The 20,005-nt window shown below is 41.6% G+C and overlaps 1 protein-coding gene across 2 annotated transcripts; it reads right to left on the reverse strand.

The window, feature by feature from the left end:
• Positions 1-4,166: 4,166 nt before the first annotated feature.
• On the reverse strand, positions 4,167-15,809 carry LOC109742642 (uncharacterized). Of its 2 annotated transcripts, XM_073496104.1 has the most exons (11): positions 15,614-15,809; positions 14,607-14,783; positions 14,448-14,522; positions 13,608-14,117; positions 12,834-13,199; positions 7,391-7,482; positions 7,255-7,298; positions 7,112-7,173; positions 6,753-6,815; positions 5,509-5,839; positions 4,167-4,471 (listed from the first exon to the last, which is right to left on the reverse strand). In XM_073496104.1, exons 4-10 carry the CDS (start codon positions 13,608-13,610, stop codon positions 5,519-5,521), a joined length of 951 nt encoding a protein of 316 aa, XP_073352205.1. In that variant the 5' UTR covers positions 13,611-14,117; positions 14,448-14,522; positions 14,607-14,783; positions 15,614-15,809; the 3' UTR covers positions 4,167-4,471; positions 5,509-5,518. The 2 variants fall into 2 exon arrangements, with proteins under 2 accessions (XP_073352205.1, XP_073352206.1); XM_073496105.1 differs by lacking the exon at positions 6,753-6,815 and having other exon boundaries at positions 15,614-15,739.
• Between the last annotated feature and the right edge of the window lie 4,196 nt (positions 15,810-20,005).

Here is a 20,005-nt window from a genome sequence, read left to right on the forward strand (position 1 = left end):
CCTTCTTTGTTTGCTTTGGTTTGTGTTAGTTGTGTGTGAGTCCGGAGACTAATCCTATCATATGGTGTAAGACATATGCGCTCTCTCTTATCTTCCTATTGTCTAGTATGATTAGTAGCTTGTGAGATTATCTTATCTTGTGCCCTCATCACCATGCTCACTTGCTATACCTTGCCTCCATGCTTATTGTCACTTATCTTGTTGCAAGGACTGCCTTGTCTATAAAATATAGGGGGAGTGTTGATCCTAGTATGTGTGTTTTGCAGTCCAAAGCGTATCTATGGAATGCACACATCTAGGGGGAGCCCGTCTATATTTTATCGATTTTGGGTTTGCCTATGCTCATTATATATCTCCATGTGCAAATCCAGTATTGTCATCAATCCACCAAAAGGGGGAGATTGTAAGGGCATATTTCTCGCTAAGTGGTTTTGATGATTGATGACAGTACATTTGCGGACTAATCGTGTGCATTGAGCATTTCAGATATTTCGTATCTAGGCACAAGACGATTCGGTGTCTCTTGGACCCTATCGAAGACGGCTATTCTCTACGGTTCTTTTTGGTGGATTTGAGTCGTAGGAAAGCCGTACTATTAAGAGGGGGTCCGCTTCGGAAAGGTTAGGGTGGAATCGACACATACACATATGTTCCTTTGCACCACCTTTCCTTCGCATCAACGGAGCATCGTCCGGTTATCTTTGTCTCTACGAAATGAAGACTGCCAAATGCTAAAGTGTCTGTGGGGTGCGGTAGTACTGCTCAAGGGAGCAGTAGTACCGCAGGTGCTTGCGGTAGTACCGCTCATGGTAGCGGTAGTACCGCAGGGCCCAGCGGTAGTACCGCTCCTGGTGAGCGGTAGTACCGCTGCCTCCGGCCCTGACACTGACACATGCGGAAGTAGGTGTGGAAGTAATTTTTTACTTCTGCTCCTACGCGGTAGTACCGCTCCCTGTGAGCGGTAGTACAGTGTCGGATTTTTGCATAGCTCCAAACTTAGCGGAAGTATTTACGGATGTAATTTATTTATTCTGTATATTTCCAACTCCAGTTGAGCCCTGCCTTATGGTAGTACCATAGGGTAGCGCGGTAGTACCGCTCCGGCGGTTCTACCGCTCGTTGCCCTGTGCAACGACGGGCCCTCATCTGGTCTCTACCGCGCAAGCGGTAGTACCGCAGTTGTGTGCGGTAGTACCGCACCGCGTGGGCTGAGTGAGGGGATAGCGGTTGGATCTTTTCCCCTACTATATAAAGGGGGTCTTCTTCCCCAAGAAGACCACCTTTTCCCTCCCCAAGCTCCACTGTTGCTCAAACCTCCATTTTCTCCCGATCTCTCTCCCTAGCCAATCAAACTTGTTGATTTTCTAGGGATTGGTTGAGAAGGCCTCGATCTACACTTCCACCAAGAGAAATTTGATTCCCCCCACTAATCCCTTGCGGATCTTGTTACTCTTGGGTGTTTGAGCACCCTAGACGGTTCAGGTCACCTCGGAGCCATATTCCATTGTGGTGAAGCTTCGTGGTGTCGTTGGGAGCCTCCAATTAAGTTGTGGAGATTGCCCCAACCTTGTTAGTAAAGGTTCGGTTGCCGCCTTCATGGGCACCAATAGTGGAATCACGACATCTCGCATTGTGTGAGGGCGTGAGGAGAATACGGTGGCCCTGATGGCTTCTTGGGGAGCATTGTGCCTCCACACCGCTCCAACGGAGACGTACTTCCTCTCAAAGGGAAGGAACTTTCGTAACACATCCTCGTCTCCACCAGCTCCACTCTTGGTTATCTCTTACCTTTACTTGTGCAAGCTTCCATTGTGTTGTATCCCGTGCTTGCTTGTGTGCTTGTTGTTGTTGCATCATATAGGTTTCTCCCCTAGTTGCACATCTAGACAACCTACTTTGATGCTAAGTTTAATTTGGTCAAGAAAAGCTAAAAATTGTTAGTTGCCTATTCACCCCCCCCCCCTCTAGTCAACCATATCGATCCTTTCAATCTTGTTGCAAGTAATCATGTGAATTTTATATGTGTTCGATATTTTGATGGTATGTATGTTGTGATTCCCTTAGTGGTGTCATGTGAACGTCGACTACATGACACTTCACCATATTTGGGCCTAAGGGAATGCATTGTGGGGTAGTTATTAGATGATGGGTTGTGAGAGTGGCAGAAGCTTAAACGCTAGTTTATGCGCTATTCCCTAAGGGACTGATTTGGATCCAAAAGTTTAATGCTATGGTTAGAATTTATTCTTAATGCTTTTCTCATAGTTGCGGATGCTTGCGAGGGGGTTAATCATAAGTAGGAGGTTTGTTCAAGTAAGAACAACACCTAAGCACCGGTCCACCCACACATCAAATTATCAAAGTAGCGAACACAAATCAAACCAACATGATGAAAGGGACTAGATGAAATTCCCGTGTGCCCTCAAGAACACTTTGCTTATCATAAGAGCCTGTTTTGGCCTGTCCTTTTCCTCAAAAGGATTGGGCTACCTTGCTGCACTTTTTTTACCATTACTGTTACTTGCTCGTTACAAATTATCTTGCTATCAAACTATTCGTTATTTATAATTTCAGTGCTTGCAGACATTACCTTGCTGAAAACCACTTGTCATTTCCTTCGGCTCCTCGTTGGGTTCGACACTCTTACTTATCGAAAGGACTACGATTGGTCTCCTATACTTGTGGGTCATCAGTAACAAACAACATAATAGTCACAATCTGTCTACAATTCTACTCCACTAGTTTTAACGAACTTCTTTTTGGCTATTAAAGTCTTTCTATGGCAGATCCTTCTCGAGGTGGTCAATGTTTGTTGGTAGTCTCCGCAAAAAAAGTTTGTTGGGGGTGGATGGCCCCTTCACTACGTCGACCGACTGTATAATCAAGCGCCCTTTTCGGGAGCACGGTCCTTGGCGGATCCAGTGTTGTCCTCCCGCTCAGGCTCAACGAGAGGCCCTGCCACACGCAACAAGGCATGTCCGCAAGTGATGGCCTACGAGGAGAAACACAAACGACGTCGGCAAGGTCAAAAAGTACCTTGAAGAAGAGGAGCCCGTCGCCCACAGCGGCCTTGAATAGGAGGGCCCGATCGCGCGTCCCTTCGTTGTACGCCTCCAGCCGCGCCATACCCTTGTTGTGCCCGTACTCCTCGTCCTTCTCTCTTCCTCGTGCCGTAGCCGCCTCCTGGCGCCGCACGTTCGCCCGGCAAGGGCCCATCAGTAGCACGGGTACGGCGTTGGCGAAGCAGGAGGCATGAGCCGGGGGACGACTGTGGTGGCTTCCCCACGAGGTGGTTGAGGCGGCTTGTGCGGGGTGGCCTTAAGGGGTGGTCAGGGCGGTGGCCTTGGTTGTGCGGTGGTAGCCGGCGACCCCATGAATGGTGGGATGATCCGGTGGGCACCCTGTTGTGTGATGGGCGGTGACGCTGACCGTGGATCTGGTGTCCCAGTCAGATCCGTCGCGGCATGGCTTCGGCCGGCCGACGACACATGATGGGACCCGTGTGGGGTGGCTGGAGGCTCTGTACCAGCATTTCTGCCGCCGTATGTCTACATGGCAAGGCTGCACGTGGATCCAATTAGCGACGATTTCAGGGTGCAATGACTTCCGGTGAAAACCGTGTTGGCTTTGGTCATGGTGGACAATAATGCCGTCATCATCATAACAACAAGAGATGGAGCGGTGTTGCATCTTCAGCATTGACGGCAACGGGTCTCGGTGGCATGGGGCAGTGGGATCTTAGTGGTGAACGCGTGTTGATGGGCCCGCGCAGGAGGGTAGCGTTGTCTGTCATCATGGTGGCGTCGACGGTAGATGGGTCTAGCAAGCTCAATGCATTGATCACGACGGCAGAGTATAGAGCCTGTGCATGCGGTGTGTCTGCTAGACCAGCTCTTGGCTAGCTTGCGGGCAGTTTGGTAAGGCCACCGAACTTGTGTGTGTTGACGCAAGGTTAGGACACATCATGGCGACAGAAAGATGGCCTTGGATTGATTCACGTATTTATTTTGTGAGGACTTTGTTGAATAATATAATAAAGATGGTTGCCTGCATCTCTTGAAGAAGAGGCCGGGTTTATAAGGCAGTGGAGCACCAGCGACCTCGGAAAGAGCGCACATGATCTTCCAGTCACCCCTAAGCGTCACCGACTGTAGAAACAAGTCCGCTGGGTGCATCCATGGTTTTAAATAGCATTAACGTTAAAAATCACTGATGGAACCAGACACAAATGCATACAACATTAACGTTAAAAATCATTCAAAGTAGTTGATGACTCAAAACCTAAACCTCGATGGTACAAACCATCTCCATGCAGTCTTACTACATGACGAGAGTAGATCAGAATTACACACATTTGACACTTACAACACCACATCTAAGTGAGTCAAGTCACAGCAGCTATCAAGTCAGGCATCAGTCTGAATGACGCCATGCAGAGTATTGGCCAATTATCGCGAAGAAGTTGAGCCTCCTGCAGTGTTCCCAGAACGAAAGGCAAGTCGACAAAATCAGAATCACTTTGGTAGTAAATAATGAAAATGACGTGGACAAAAAGGAAATGAAATTCTCCCATGCCAATGCAGATTAAGGCACATTGACGCATTGTTTGGCACCACAGGCCAGAAATTTAGTTCAGGTCAGTCATTTTTCCCACTCAATCCAGAGATCACCAGCTTTCCTTTGGCGATCAACTGGAAATAGAAGTAAGCTTAAGGTACGATTGCATCTCCACATCCAAATATCTACTATGATGCAACATGAACGAATCCCACCTACCAACCAAGGTTGGTGTTCACCAAGGATGTGCATGCAAGTAGTAGTGGGTTGTTAGATGAATAATTGAAGACAAAGGCATCTTCATGTGTGCAGGAGATTGAAGAAGCACTACAAGACTAATAATCCCATGACAAAAAAAAAGATCGTAAAAAAAATTCCATGTCGGTGAGCATCAATAGAGGCCGCTCATTAAGACTGCAGCTTTAACATGTTTAGTTAATGGAGCAGCACCATGTTGAGCACTGGCTAACTAGGATCAAATGTGTTGTATATTTCTCAGGGCTGAGAATTCTCTAAGAAAACAAAAACATAGAAGAAATCATGTGGATCTCTATTGCTTCCCCACAAGGATTTAGATGTCACTGTCATCTGAATTATCTGCACATGGACCAGTTGGGGAAATAAATAACAACAGGGTTGCTCATTGCTAAGCAAGCAAACATACCCGAGCTTGGTGTAGCCCTTGAAGTAGAAGAACCTGGAGACTACAAACTTACAACAGTGGGGGGAAAGACACAATAATAGAATACCTAACCCTATCGAGCAAATAACCAAATCCTTAATGAACTATCAACGAATAATCTTAACTACTCCCTCTGTAAAGAATCTAAACACTCTTATATTTCTTTACAGAGGGGGTAGTTAAAAGGTGCATCACGAAAAATCTTTCTTCCCATGTGTTTATGTGGTGCGTTTTCAGAAAATTTGGAGGGAGACAAACTCCTGACATACCTTTCTACTCCTACTTTAGCACCTTCAAGAGCCTGAATGCACCAGTAGCAGCAGTGACAAAACACCTTCTGGGTTGATTATTGCTTGTAAGTGGCGAGATTCTCCGCATTGGACCAAGTTTATGATTTGGAGTAGGAGTAGGCCCATGGGCCATTTTGTTACTCAGAGTGACATGGAGTTGTCCACGAAGCCCAGCCATACGATCTGAGCTTGCATAGGCTGGATACACCTTCAAAGGAAACCGAGCTTGTAACACTGATCTCCAATATGGGAAAAAACTTCTCTTTGTATATGTGGGATCCCATCCTCCACCTACTTTCTTCCTCAGAGCCTGTCAAATATTCCATTACAGGTACATAAAAATAGGAACACCCATACTTCCAGCCAGCACCTCTCGCTTAATGTATTATGTTGATCAATACACAACATAGGCGTTTCATTAGATATGAATGATGTAACTGCAGTGTAGTAATTAAGTAGCATGCTTAAGCAACATAAAAAGCTGTTGAACCAGTACAATGCATGGCACAAACATTGCAAGTGAAACATGCTTTTGTTATTGCCTCCAACAATTATACTCCCTCCATCCCAATATTAATTGTCACTCAAACGGATGTCTCTAGCACTGAAATAGGGAGTGTTACACTGCATCTTCTTCTATCAGAATCTTCCTCACAGGCACCAAATAATGTAACGGATCATTCAAGAACAGTAAGGTGTTAGGAAAAAAATGCGCAAGCCCCCTTGGTGAAATCCCCATGTTGATGTTACTTGGAACCTACACGGTACAACTATGTTATTAAGTTAATTAAGCCTACTTTTATTGCGTTTACCCCTTATCTTTGGTAAAAAGAACCGATGGAAACACATTAGGATGGCAGAGATGAACAGTAGTTGGAATGCCATGGCATTGCAATAGGTGATATGTATTTGGAGGCAACTCAAAGCTAGAATTTAGTTTCTATACATGTTCTTTTAGGTACATGAATACTTGTACTCTATAAATATGGCTGAAATCGCTACTACAAAGCTGCCCAGCTTTGCAGCATCAAACCCATCACTTTGTGCTCTACTCCCTCCGTCCCATAATATAAGAACGTTTTTTACACTAGTGTAGTGCCAAAAACGTTCTTATATTATGGGACAGAGGGAGTAGTTAGTAACCCATCTGTGCTGCCACAAGGTGTAGGCAAAGCTGCTTGGTACTGCTGCACCAAAATCAGTGTTAAGTTATAATGGGTTACATGTGTTTGTGTAGTGTGCTGCCGTGCCATAAGGGCGAGGCCGTCATTTCCAACAGTTGTGACCTGGACTCGAGATTAGGGCAAGACGAGTACAGTGAGAAGTCAAGAAAACGCGCCTTAAAACAAAGATTCTATTATGTATCTGGAAGTGTTCATGGGATCTGTCAATTTGGGAAATGTTTACTTCTTTACATATTCTTAGAAAAAGTTGATGTGAAATAAAATAAAATAAAACAGGAAAGGGAACATATTCTTATAGCTTTCTTTCTTTTTGCTGCCACAATATCATTACTCGTTACCAAACACCATCAGTCTATCCAAAACTAGATCAACCCCGGCCCAGATGTGATTATCTTTACCTTATCGTCTGCAGCATCCAGATTGGCCGATTCCATAACTGCCATGTTTGCATCTGTAAGCCCTGTTATCCATTTTAAAAATAAGGGAAGAGATTAAGACTCAGTTTGTTAAATGTAAAAAGAATCACTTGAGCCCCACACACCTTTGCATGACTCTCCGTTTGACTTTCTGCAGTTATAAGGCTGGCTGCAACAAGTGGAAGACAAAATTAAATAATCAGCAAAAAACCGTTTATTCACATAGAAAATTATTGTGTGAAGCAATACAAAGAGTAGTACAGGTTTATAGTGTCCATGAGATCTCCAGTAGGGCAAAATCCATAGTCCTCGAGGACAGATGAAACATGTTGAAAGACCTCCGCATGGGGAACCTACATGACATACAATCTGTTGTATAAGGCAATATATCACTAACATAGATCTACTGCATATACAATGTGCTCCCTCCTTCCCCATATACATGGCGTATAAATCCAGCCAAAAAGTCAATTCTTTCTGAGTTTGACCAAATATATAGAAGAAAATATCAACAACTACAGTATTAAACAAATAGATTATGAAAATATATCTAATGGTGGATATATTGATACTGATTTGATATTGTTTATTAAGCATACACGGTGACGCTAAACTAAGCAAGCGCGCAAAACTAAGCGTACGCGCCGGTCGCTAGTTACCCGCTTGGTGCGCCGCTCAGCAGGGCCAGCCACACATCCGAGAAAATGAGGGTAAAAGCAAGTAGCAAATATCGTAACGAATTTAATTTCCATTACTGCTCCCTGCGCCTCACCTTCGTTCTGCAACTCTGTTAGCTAATTGATGACAGTAAAAAAAATAGCGTATATGGTAGATTGCACTCGTCGTACTAAGACCCACACCTCCTACCACTAACCATAGTAGAAGTACTATCATATATGGTAACGGAATTAAAAGGCTGTCACACACCAACACTGGATCCTCTAATCGTAAAAATAATAATAGATGAACTAGTAATTAGTTTATCGCATATTGGAAGTAGCATTACCATGTATAGTGCATCTTAATAATAAGTAAATAAAAAACAAAGATCAGTATTTGACCTCGTAAAAGAGAATAGTGATGGTAATAGACATCACCGCATTACTACGTTCCCTTCACTATGTTACTTATGTTCCATTAACTCATCACTGCATGCAAATTTTCCTAATCGTGCATAGCTTAGATTTATGCGGAGGCACAATGAGCATGATCCTTTTTCAGCACATGCTTTAGCAAATGAAAGTGAAAACACTAGTGAATATAGTAACAGATTTAATTTCCATTACTGCGGCCACATGAGTCATGATGGTAATAGACATTGCTACATTATGATGTTCCCTTCACTCTGTTACTACGTTTATTAAATCATTACTACACACGAATTTTTCTAATTGTGGGTAGCTAGATTTCTGCGGAGGGGCGCAATGCATAGGATCCATTACTACATTCCATTAACTCGTAACGATGGATTTTCCACCCACGCTTTAGTAAATGAAGGTAAAAACACTAGTAAATATAGTAACAGATTTAATTTCCATTACTACAGCCATACGATTCATCTCCACCCCGCAGCTCTATCTCCCTTACTACTTTCCACTAACTGTGGATTCTCCATCCGGTCCAACCGTGCGCATGGTAGTAGATGGTTCAGGCTAATTAGCGGGCCGATGGTTGGTTGTGTGGCCGGAGCGTATGCTAACTTGCATTTGGGGACAGAGGTAGTACCAATTATATAACCAATTGTAGGTAGTCAGATGGTGGAAAGAATTGTTTGGAGGAGAAAACTGCAATTGTGCAATATAAGTTGGAAGGCAATAGAACAGTGTGCAAAAAGAGTTACCGAATTCAATTCACTAGGTTATATAAACTACATAACAAACATATTCGGATTCATCCAGATTAATGTATCTTGTCTATTTTAAAGCAAAATCTGCTAGCTTCCACAAGTTCTGTGTATTTAACTACACATTACGATCTAGGCGCTTCAAAGGTACGAATCAAGAACTGCATCACACTTTTGTATATTTAACTACATGTCATAGTTATTCAAATTCCAACTATTTCAAATCATTTTAATTGTTTTGGTTTGGTTTCCCAAAGAGAGGTGTCGATTTCTTCAGGCCTTTTCAGGTTATATGATCCAAATGAAGTTCAGACAAACTTAAAGAGGTTAGTCATGAATTGCATACACCTAGTGTTTGTTCTACTACATTGAACCGTCCTGCGGGGCCAGACAAATTGCTGTAATGAGCTCCAACTCACAGTTTCTTGGAGGACCTGGATTTTGTAGGCTAAATGAAGTACCTTGTGCATAAATTTTCAGTCTAACATGAATAAAGAAGGCTCATGTCAACGCCCTTAATATACCACCCCCAGCTCCAGCAGCTAGAATTTTTTGAGCTGGGAATCATGCCAAACAGCTGCCACCATGAAAATATGGAGGTGCTCATGTTTGCCAATTTATCTGCCATGTGTCCACGAAACAAACAAAGAGAAATGACAAGCGCATGTTCTGTATTCATGCACCATGCAACAGCATTAACCAAACAATTGATGTTGATATGGGCAATTTTACTGCTAAAAACGATACAAGCTAGTGACAGAACCAGAAAATAGACATAAGTGAAGCCCAGAATAAATAAAATTGGCATTTCACACTATACTCATGTCACTATGTCAGATAATATTAATATGGAGATCGAGTGTTTCTGTCACCAATGTTTTCACTATTTATGCATGTAATTAGTATTCATTGTAAGATATGCATTTCCATGGCAAAAATGCATATGGTACTGGAGAAGGAACTAATATGCTCCTTCTAGTTGTAGTGTGTGAATTCAATGCACAAATCATCAATAACTGTATCTATCATGAACTCGTATAGCAATCTCCTTCGCAGTGTAATAATATCAAGCAATGTCTTAGAAGATAAAGCACAAAAGGTGTTCTTCCAGTTTGTTTATCTGTTCGATGATTGAAAATAAAAGGAAAGAAGCAGCCAGACAGGGGACCTGATGTGGATGAGTATATGGATAACTAATAACAAGCTGGTTGTTACTAATACTTTTCACATAGAACATTTCATTAAAATAACTACCACAAGGGCTTTACACCCATTAATTATCTGCTCATTTCATTATCTCTGCCACACCTTTCCCAAGTGTTCAGAAATAAGAGGGCTTTGTATCTCATTGCATTATATGACAGGCTAAACATTAGAGCAAGAATCAGCTATTCAAGCAACAAACCGACGTGAAGTGGATGGAAATTTTCTGAATCTAAGTAGCATCTTGGGTTTGAGATTCTTTCAATTAACAAGAACAGAATTTAGTGATAAAAATATTAGAGAACATGTTAAATTGATATATAGCATCAAGCAAGAGAAAAGAAATACGCTTCTTGAAAAAAATATTCACAAACTACGCATTCTCACACATATTATCAGGAAACTACACTTTTTTTAGTATGAGCTGTACTGATAGGCCAACAGGTCAACCACTCTGAGGTCAGCAGAGCCACATGTGTATGGCATGTTTTTCATAGTTGTCCAGCTGGTAAAATATGCAGCTTTATGATAACATTAGCACAATAAGTACAAATCTGGGATAAGGGCTCGAAAAAGTAGTAGTTTAGTGATAATTTTGAGATAGATAATTGCTGCAAGAAAAGTTTATTGGTTTAAGCAAGACAACTTAACATTGCAGCAAAATTGGCGTAAAATAAAGAGAAAAATATGTTTTTGGTCCCTCAAGTTCCCAAAAAGTACAGACTTGGTCCCTCAAGATTTTTTGGTATACATTTGGTCCCTCAAGTCTCAAAACCGGACAAGTTTGGTCCTAAACTAGATTTTGACCCCGTTGACCGGGTTTGACCGCCACAAAACCGCCCGATGAACAGTAAATTCGAATTAAAAAATACTTCAAAAAAAACTGAATTTTTTTGGGGTCCGCATGTAAGCATATTGGACCGCAAAAAATTTCAGATTTTTTTGAAGTTTTTTTAAAACCCGAATTAATGTTCATCGGGCAGTTTTGTGGCGGTCAAACCCGGTCAACGGGGTCAAAATCTGGTTTAGGACCAAACTTGTCCGGTTTTGAGACTTGAGGGACCAAATGTATACCAAAAAATATTGAGGGACCAAGTCTGTACTTTTTGGAAACTTGAGGGACCAAAAACATACTTTTCTCTAAAATAAAATGCAAGGTTCAACGATATATAACAGTTCCATCGTCCATATTACACCAAAGAAAACCTCATATATACTACATAATACAAATGTATTGCAATCTTATTATTGTTTGAAACTTGGCTTTCAGGTAGAATACACCAACTCTGGAATTCAGATACTAAAACTCATAACAGTAAATAATAAACAATATCAATTACCTAGGGCATTCTTTGTGAAGGTTGAGTTCCCCGGAATCTTTCTTCCCAGCTAGCCCCTCTCACATAACTAATCCAACCCTATCTCAGATCAATTACCCAGGGCACCCTTTGTGAATGTTGAGTTTCCCCTGGAATCTTTCTTCCCAGCTAGCCCCTCACATAACTAATTACTAATCCAACCCTATCTCAGATCAACCAGACAAGATTATATCTAATCTATCTTACGGATGAGGACTGTTATTGGAGTAAACCTAGGGAAGCTCCTGCTATGGGCTAAGCCCATGGCCCAATCATTAGGTAAAAAGGTCTCTAGCTTCTCAACACAATGGGGCTCTTAAGCTCTCTTTTTTACTGAGAATGAACAACACTTTTGGGAAGCATAATCTTGTGATTTTTCTAATATAGCTGAAACTCCGCCAAACAGAAAGAAGATATGTTGGCTATGCCATAGCCACTCAATGCAACCAGACTCGACATGTTGTGAAACAACCGATGATCTTGAAGAAGTGTTAGATTTACTAAGTTAATTTCTGTATAGATTTGTTAAACAGAATGAAAGCTTATTACAAAGTTGTCAAATACTACCTCTGTCCATGTTTATTAGGCCAGCGAGCAGCTTAGGGCCGTCTGTTCCTACTAGGCCACGTAATTACGCCTGCATTAAAGGCGCTGACATGCTGGCTTGATAATTAAGAGGAGAGAATTCCATAGCACATAAATATTAGGCTGGTCATAGTGGGGAGTAACTTATACTAGTGTCATGCATATGACACTAGTCTAAGTTACTACCTCTATAGTGCAAAGTAACATAATAGTAGTGTCATAGATGGGTTCATTTATTAGCTTGTAGACTCATCATTTCTCGGGAAGTGCTATGTTACAGTAACATATTATGTTACTATAAACACCTCTCTCCTCATTAACTACATGCCACATAAGCAAAAAAAAATTAGAGTGCGCTATATTACTACCTAAGTTACTCCCACTATGACTAGCCTTAGGAGCATGCACATCCAGGAGCAACTCTTGCATTAACCGCTAACGTTAATAACAGGGGCAAAATGTCCATGCGCTTTAATTGGAGCAGAGCGCCAGAAATTTCCATTGTGCCTTGGTCCTAGCATTTTGGCCCCCCGGCCCAGTAAACCCAGGCAGAGCAAGTATAAAATTATTATTTTCAGTTGAGGTGAGAATTATCTTGTTGCTAAGACTAGGGCATGTATTTTCTTAAACAACAGTACTAACAATAGTAAAAATACAAATATTAAGTAAAAGGCATCTGAGGCACTGCAGCCGCAATATGCCAAAAAACGCTTACCGCAGAATGCGCTTGAATGTATGCAGAAAGATCTTCACCAGCATGGGAAATTACATCAACAAGCAGCCACGCGCAATCAGTAAGTGTCTTCCTTTCCTCCAGAAGCTCCTGTGCCATTCCATGTGAACCTTTCTCCCATTTCAAGGCAATTGAAAGCCTCATTACACATTTACTGAGAATGTCAAACCCATTTTTCTTACTACTGCCATTCATCTTGGAAGAACTGCCCCCACGGATTTGCTCTTGAGCAGCCAGTAGTAGAATAGCAGACTGCATAATTTTTCCATCCTCAATGTAATTCCAGAGCTCTTGAAGTAGATTATTTGTTTTCGCTGCAAGCAGTCTAGTTGTGTCCAAGAAGATCTTCTGTAAAACAACAAGGAACAAAATCTAAGTCCATTTAGCATTCATATGCAAGCAAGTAATGTTGAATAATCTTTCTATATATCGCTGTGTTTCCTCCTATCAAAGTAAATATGGATTAGGGGCAATCTCCAAGGCAAAGAAAATAAAATAAATTAACAGCAACAGTTTTTGTATATTTTATTGATGAAGTTTTACCCTTTACTATAAGAACATACACTGCACATGAATTCAAAAAGGATTAATAAATGAAAACTTTAACTTTTTCTGAGAAGTTGAGATGAAAGGATGCCCAGTACTTAGTATCACTAATTTCATTATAACCTGTCAGGGGTCTACGGTATGAACATATTACTCTTTACGTCATCCTGCAAAAGTAGTAATTCGTATAGGGAGGGAAGTAAAACAGACCATTTCAGGCAGACACAGCAGATGAATAAGCTTGTAGATATAATCCAGATGATTATGGCTGCGAGAAAGATTGTCCTCCAGATTGTCCTCCAGATACTAATGCAGGCAAGTATTCTCAACTGCGACATGGAGCGGGAGTAGATTCTTGATGACATCATTGCCAACTGTGCGCACATTGGGTGATGCACCATGGCGTAAAAGCAGCTTGATCATGTCAAGAGAGAACCTTTCAGCAGCTTCGTGGAGCGGGAAGTATCCATATTTGTTTATGCAGTTGGGATTGGCGTGCATCCCATAGAGCTCAGGTGCCATGCCCTCCAATACGACTTTTGCACAACGCAGGGCATTGAAACTGACAATGAAGGTTAAGGTTTGTGCGGTGATGGTAAGATCCGATGACATGCCCCGGCCTCTACAGTTCTGGAAGAGTTGGAGGAAGCACCGGGCACTGTCCTTTACAAGGATGGGCTCCAATTCGGCATATTTGTCCAAGAAGTTATCAGCCACCCACTAGAGGAGTCCGTCACAATTGAAAAAGGTGAAAGGCATCAGTTATCCAACTAAAAGCACAACAAAATAAACTGTCTTGTGGTCTATGGAGGTGCATGTATGACAACAACAATGGAAACAACAAAACCTTGTAACCTAAGCAAGTTGGTGTAGGCTAAGGATAAACCCAAACATGAGGCAGCAACAAGGAGGGAGGAGAAAGTAAGGAAATCTAAAGCTAGCATGGTTCAGGCATGTGAATCAACATGTTCCGATCCAAGGTTCATATATGAAAACTAATGTAATTGAATGAATCATCAATCAAATTATGTAAACGAAGGTAACACAAACCTGGGGAGCAGGGTCTGGGATGATTATGTCATTTGCTATGGACTTGGCGATCTTAACATTCCTTTCTAGCATAAACTGAAAGAGCGAATGTCAAGAGTCAGCACTGGGAAAGAAAAAACAAGGCGAGAGGAATATCACACAGATGGATAGTTATCATACCTCCTTGACCTTTCTCAAATTAAAACCCTCAGTAACTTGAAAATAAGGGACAGGGTAATCCGGATAATCATTTCTTATAGTAATTGTTTTATCTTCACCATTGACGTTAGCTTTGCCCAGGGCAACTAACTCTTTTTTCCACGGTGCTTCAAATTTCAAGTTCATCCTTCTGTTTTCCTGAAACAAGAAAGTGTAATCTTGAATTATGTGCCAAACAAGATTACTACAAGGGCCACTGAAATAAATCCAGAAGACCCTGAGATAAAGTGAGTCCCATCTAAAATGGATCGCGGATCACTAAAACATAAACTTATGCTGCAAATAGAAAACGATGTATTTACTCTGTAAATCCTGAAATGTAACAATGCTAAATGCGAAAAAAAGGGCCGCACAAGTTTCTCAAATACAAGTTGAACCAGGTGGTAGAAACTCTGGTGCATAGACATTATGGAAATCCAAAAATCAAAAGCTAAAGTTGATGTTACAGTTCAACAAGGATAAATGATATTCACTGGTTAATGACTCCCACGAATAACTGAATTTCCCTTGCTGATGCCACCTGAAGGACAACGAGACATCTTCACTTGCAAGGAACGACTACCAACTAAACAAAAAACAGTAGTCGCATTTTGAGTGTCATGTTTACTCTCATATACAACTCGAATAGTCACATGCAAGGAAGCAACTGATACTAAATACTGCGCAGACAAAACAAGGTGCAGGAAAATTAAGCTTTCAGTCCAATGTTCAGATTAGAGAACCGTCAGAGAGAGTTTTATACTCAGATCGGAAACTAGATCAATCAAGAACGGCGCGACAGTGATAATTTATCTAGGGGCTAATAGTTTCATCAGCTTTAGTCGACCGTAATCCGTACACGTATCATAGAAGGCCCGACTAACAATTTCATCAGTACTCTAGGGCAAGATTCGGCACACACAGAAACCATACATAACAGATCAGATAGCAAACGAGAAGGAAGAGGCGCGTGCGGTGGGATAGAGTACCTCGTTGGCGGCTCGCCGCGGATCTGGAAGGAAGGAGGCGACGGCGCGTACGTCGGCCACTCGCCTCGCGCCGGCACACTGTATCTGACGGCTGGGAATTTTTCTTGAGAGCTTTTTTTTTCGAGAGAGAAGGCCAAGTGTGATAAAACAGGCCCATTAAATGATCAAAAGGGCCCAGCACGGACATGCCGCGCTCCTGGCCCAGACACAGCACAACACGCGGAAACGGGTCAGTGCACTGGCACGTTTAGCCCACCAACCGGCCTGATTTTTGGCTGCTTTTGGGGGGCGCCAGCTGCGCGGGGGGCTACAGAATTTTTTTATTTTTTGCTTTGTTTTTTCTTGTTTATACTTTAAAATATTGTAAATATATTGCAAAAAATCTATCAAAGATATTTGAAAAATGTTGGTCAAGCATTTAAAAAATGTTAAATGTATAGATAAAATGTTTATCACGTATACGAAAAATGTATTTAAAATTTGATCATGTATTTCAAAAAAGTTAATCAAGCAATTGAAAAATGTTATATATGTATCGAAAAAAAGCTGACCATTTATTAAAAAGTACTATTTTTTATCATGTATATAAAAATGTTAATCAAGAACTTTAGAAAATATTGAAAAACTACTTATAAAATGTTAATCAAGCATTGGGAAATGTTAAATGTGTATAGAAAACATGTTGACCATATATTGAAAAAATGATTAAATTTCTTTACCATGTATATAAAAATATTAATCAAGTATTTTAATAAATATTGAATAAGTATTTGAAAAATGTTAAATGCCTATAGAAAATGTTGACCGTGTATTAAAAATGATTAAAAAATTAGTGATGTATATAAAATATTAATAAAGCATTTATCAAAAGTTGAAAAAGTATTAAAAAATGTTGATCAAACATTTGGAAAATATTAGATTTGTACTGAAGAAATGTTGACCATGTATTAAAATATGTTAAACTTGTAACTGAGAAATGTTAATCAAGAATTTCAAAAAATGTTAAATGTGTATTGAAAAAATGTTGAACTTGTATTTATTAAAGTTGCATGTGCATTAGGAAAAATAATCTTGACATATACGAAAAATGTAGAATGAAAACCAAAAAAACAAGAAAACACAAAATAAACAATGAAAACCAAAAAATAAACAAAAAAGGCACAAAAATGAAAAAAAATTAAAACCGAAGAAACAAATGCAAAAAGTATGGAGAAACAGTGAAAACTAATAAAGAAAGAAAGAAAAATAAATAAAAAAGATTGAATACCAAGAAAACTGAAGAAAAACAAAAGAAAAAGAATAACGTTAAAAAAAAAGAAAAATCAGAGAAACTAGTGAGAAAACAAGAGAAACCAAAAAAATCTAGCAATACCAGCGAAGGAACTCGATCGAAAATCAACCCGGCGAACAAAGTGTAGGAAGCGATCGTGAATGAAAAAAAAAAGCAACACTGGGCCAGCCCAATAACTTCGTCGCAGAGGAAAAGTCTTCAGCGAGACAGAAGAGGGAGTGTCGCTTATAGCAAGAAATTGTCGACGCGACTTTTAGGGGACTAATATGTGAAAAAATCCGAAGAAAATAAACGGGTTGTGTCGTGCCGTCACTCGTTCCCAGACTCGCGGCTCAGGCATGGTCTGATTATAAACGTGCCAGATCAGACTCACCATGGGTCGGGGACATGGGCTATCGGGCCAGCACGCCAAGACGAACAAACCGAAGCCTGGAGCCTCTTCACGAATGTGGCCATCTCTGTTGTTTTTTCTGTTCTCATCACTAAATAAAGTTTTTTTTGGCCTTGTTTGATGGAGAAAGAATGGAAACAGTTTTAGAGAGGGAATTCGACTTATGTGGCGATCTCTAGCGAGCCGCTGGTCCTTATCTCTAACATTATTAGGGCAACTTTAGCGGAACCTTAAAGAAGCTTGCCTTTTCAAAAGATCCTTTTTAAGAAGTTAAATCGCACCTAGTCGAATCCTTAACTAGTTTAACACAAATAATTTAGGAGCCGCTTCAGGTGCACCTCAAATTTAGGTGTTTGAAGCAACTTCTCAGCAAAAAAATGTCTATCCCCTCGCGACAGCCTTGCTCGCCCGCATCCATGTCGGCGTTGCCTGATCCGTAGCCTCTGCCAACATCTCATCGACACCATGTAGCCCCCCGCCACGCATAGATTCGCTCACCGGTCGCCGTCGCCGTCTCTTTTCTCTCGTGGATGAAAAGGCCGATTGTCGAGCTTTGTCTCGTCCAAAATGGAGCCGACAGATGACCGAGATGTCATAGACACTCGTGGAGTAGGCGGAGGAATCGCGGTCACGCTGGTGAAATTCTGAAAACCACAGTCTAGCCGAGGCGAGCTTGATCACCGACCTCTGAACACGACTTGAGGAGAATCTTCGTGCTTGGAAGGCTGCAGGCCCTCTCACAGTCCCCACGCCCATTCATAGCCTCGGGGTCGCCTCAACGACACCGGATGGGGCTCTCGCCTCGTCCAACGCCCAGAAAGTGTTCGACGAATTGCATAAGTAAGGTTTTTTTGGTTTTACTTTTTTTTTGCAATCAAATTCGACATAGAATATTATGAAGAGGTTAAGGGAGATGTTCTTCAATGACCCTTCGTCCCAGGAGGAGGAAGAAGACAATGATGATTTTGAAATGGCCATTGACGTGACCATTCACGAGGGCACTCGGCGAGCGAGATTAGGATCACAGTTCGGCCGTTTGTACATCAATCGGGATAGAGCAAAGGATCATACAAATATTATGAAGGATTACTTCGCACCCAATGCAGCGTATCCATAGAAGTATTTTCGGTGGTGATATTGGCGAGCCCGTTGATGAAGTGTGTCGCCATTTTTCTAGTGCTTGCCTATTGGTGTTCGGCTGATGACATTGATGACTATGCTCGCATTAGGAAAGATTCATTCCTATAGGTCATTCGAAGATACACACAAGCCGCGATTGAGATCTATGGATCGAAATACTTGAGGGCACCCAATGGTGGGTGGAGTGGAGTGCTCAGCTTCAGTTGGCTAACCTCAGCCATTTAACATCGGCTACCTCAGACCATCGGCCGATCCTTTTGGAGCTAAATGGGAATGATCATGCAGGGACAAACAACAACTGAGTGTTTGGTATAAAGTGGTATGGGAGTCGCATGATACTTTCCAAGATACCATTAGCTCGGGGAGGGATGAACTACATCCCGTAAGGATGCAACTTTGGAACCTTAAGGTACCCTCCGACCCTCCTTAGGGTGTGTTCGGATCTTCTCCCACTTCACGCTTCACAAATTCCTGAAGCGGGAACCGAGCCGAACGATATATCAGCGAGAAGCTGGCTTCCGGAAGCTAAGGCCGAGGCCAGTGCAAAAACGAGGAGCGACGGAGGCCCAGCTCCACCAAAACTTGGAATCTGGAGTTCGCCCTTTTTAAATCCAACTGCCACCGCCAAGTGCCTTTAGATCGAACCGGTACCACTACTAGGGAAAACCCTAGCAGTAGCACGTGTTTAATGCCTATCAGTAGCGCGGGGAACCACGCTACTAGTAAGGCGCTACAGCTAAAGGTTGGCAGTAGCGTGGGTTAACCCACACTACTGCTATGTCGACTTAGTAGTAGCTTTCTCCAAAGAGCGCTACTGGTAATTACTAGTAGCGCTTCTCCCAGCCCGCGCTACTACTATTATTCCGTATTTTACCTCTTTTTTATTTCTTGTTATATTCATACACCTTTATACAAGTTTTCATACATCAGTAATTTAGAGATTGTTTTTACATCATAATGAGTTATTACATCACTGGGTGAAAGAACCGTGGACTAGTTTCAAGTGGATGTCCATCCACTTGAAACTAATCCGCGGTTCTTTCACCCAATGATATAATAAATATCATCATCATCATATCATTAACAACTTATCATCATAATACATCATTGTCATATAACACCTCCTCATGATCATCGTTTTCATCAATGAGACATCACATAGCAAGTTGGTCACTAGTCATAGTCACAACTACTCTTTATCATCAACTCTAACACATTGTACCACATAATAAACATATTGTACCTCATAAGACCTACTACATTCTCTTAGGACCTATTATATTCTCTTAGGTAAAATAGCATAAAACAAGATAGCCCATGACTCTCCATTATGGAGAATGGAGATTATCCTCTCTCCAATTCTTGTCTTTCGCAAAATGTTGCTTCCAAGAACCTCCTTACGACTGTCCATACATTTTTTCCATTCTTTGATTACCATGTGTTCACCGGTTTAAGAAATTCGATATGGACATGTGAGATTCGTAGGATGACCTGGCTGTATGTTCAAAACATCAAGGCGACCATTCTGATACATCAGATGAGGCACACAATCCATCGGGATTTTCTGTCG

This window comes from Aegilops tauschii, chromosome 4, assembly GCF_002575655.3.
Source record: "Aegilops tauschii subsp. strangulata cultivar AL8/78 chromosome 4, Aet v6.0, whole genome shotgun sequence".
NCBI lineage: Eukaryota > Viridiplantae > Streptophyta > Magnoliopsida > Poales > Poaceae > Aegilops > Aegilops tauschii.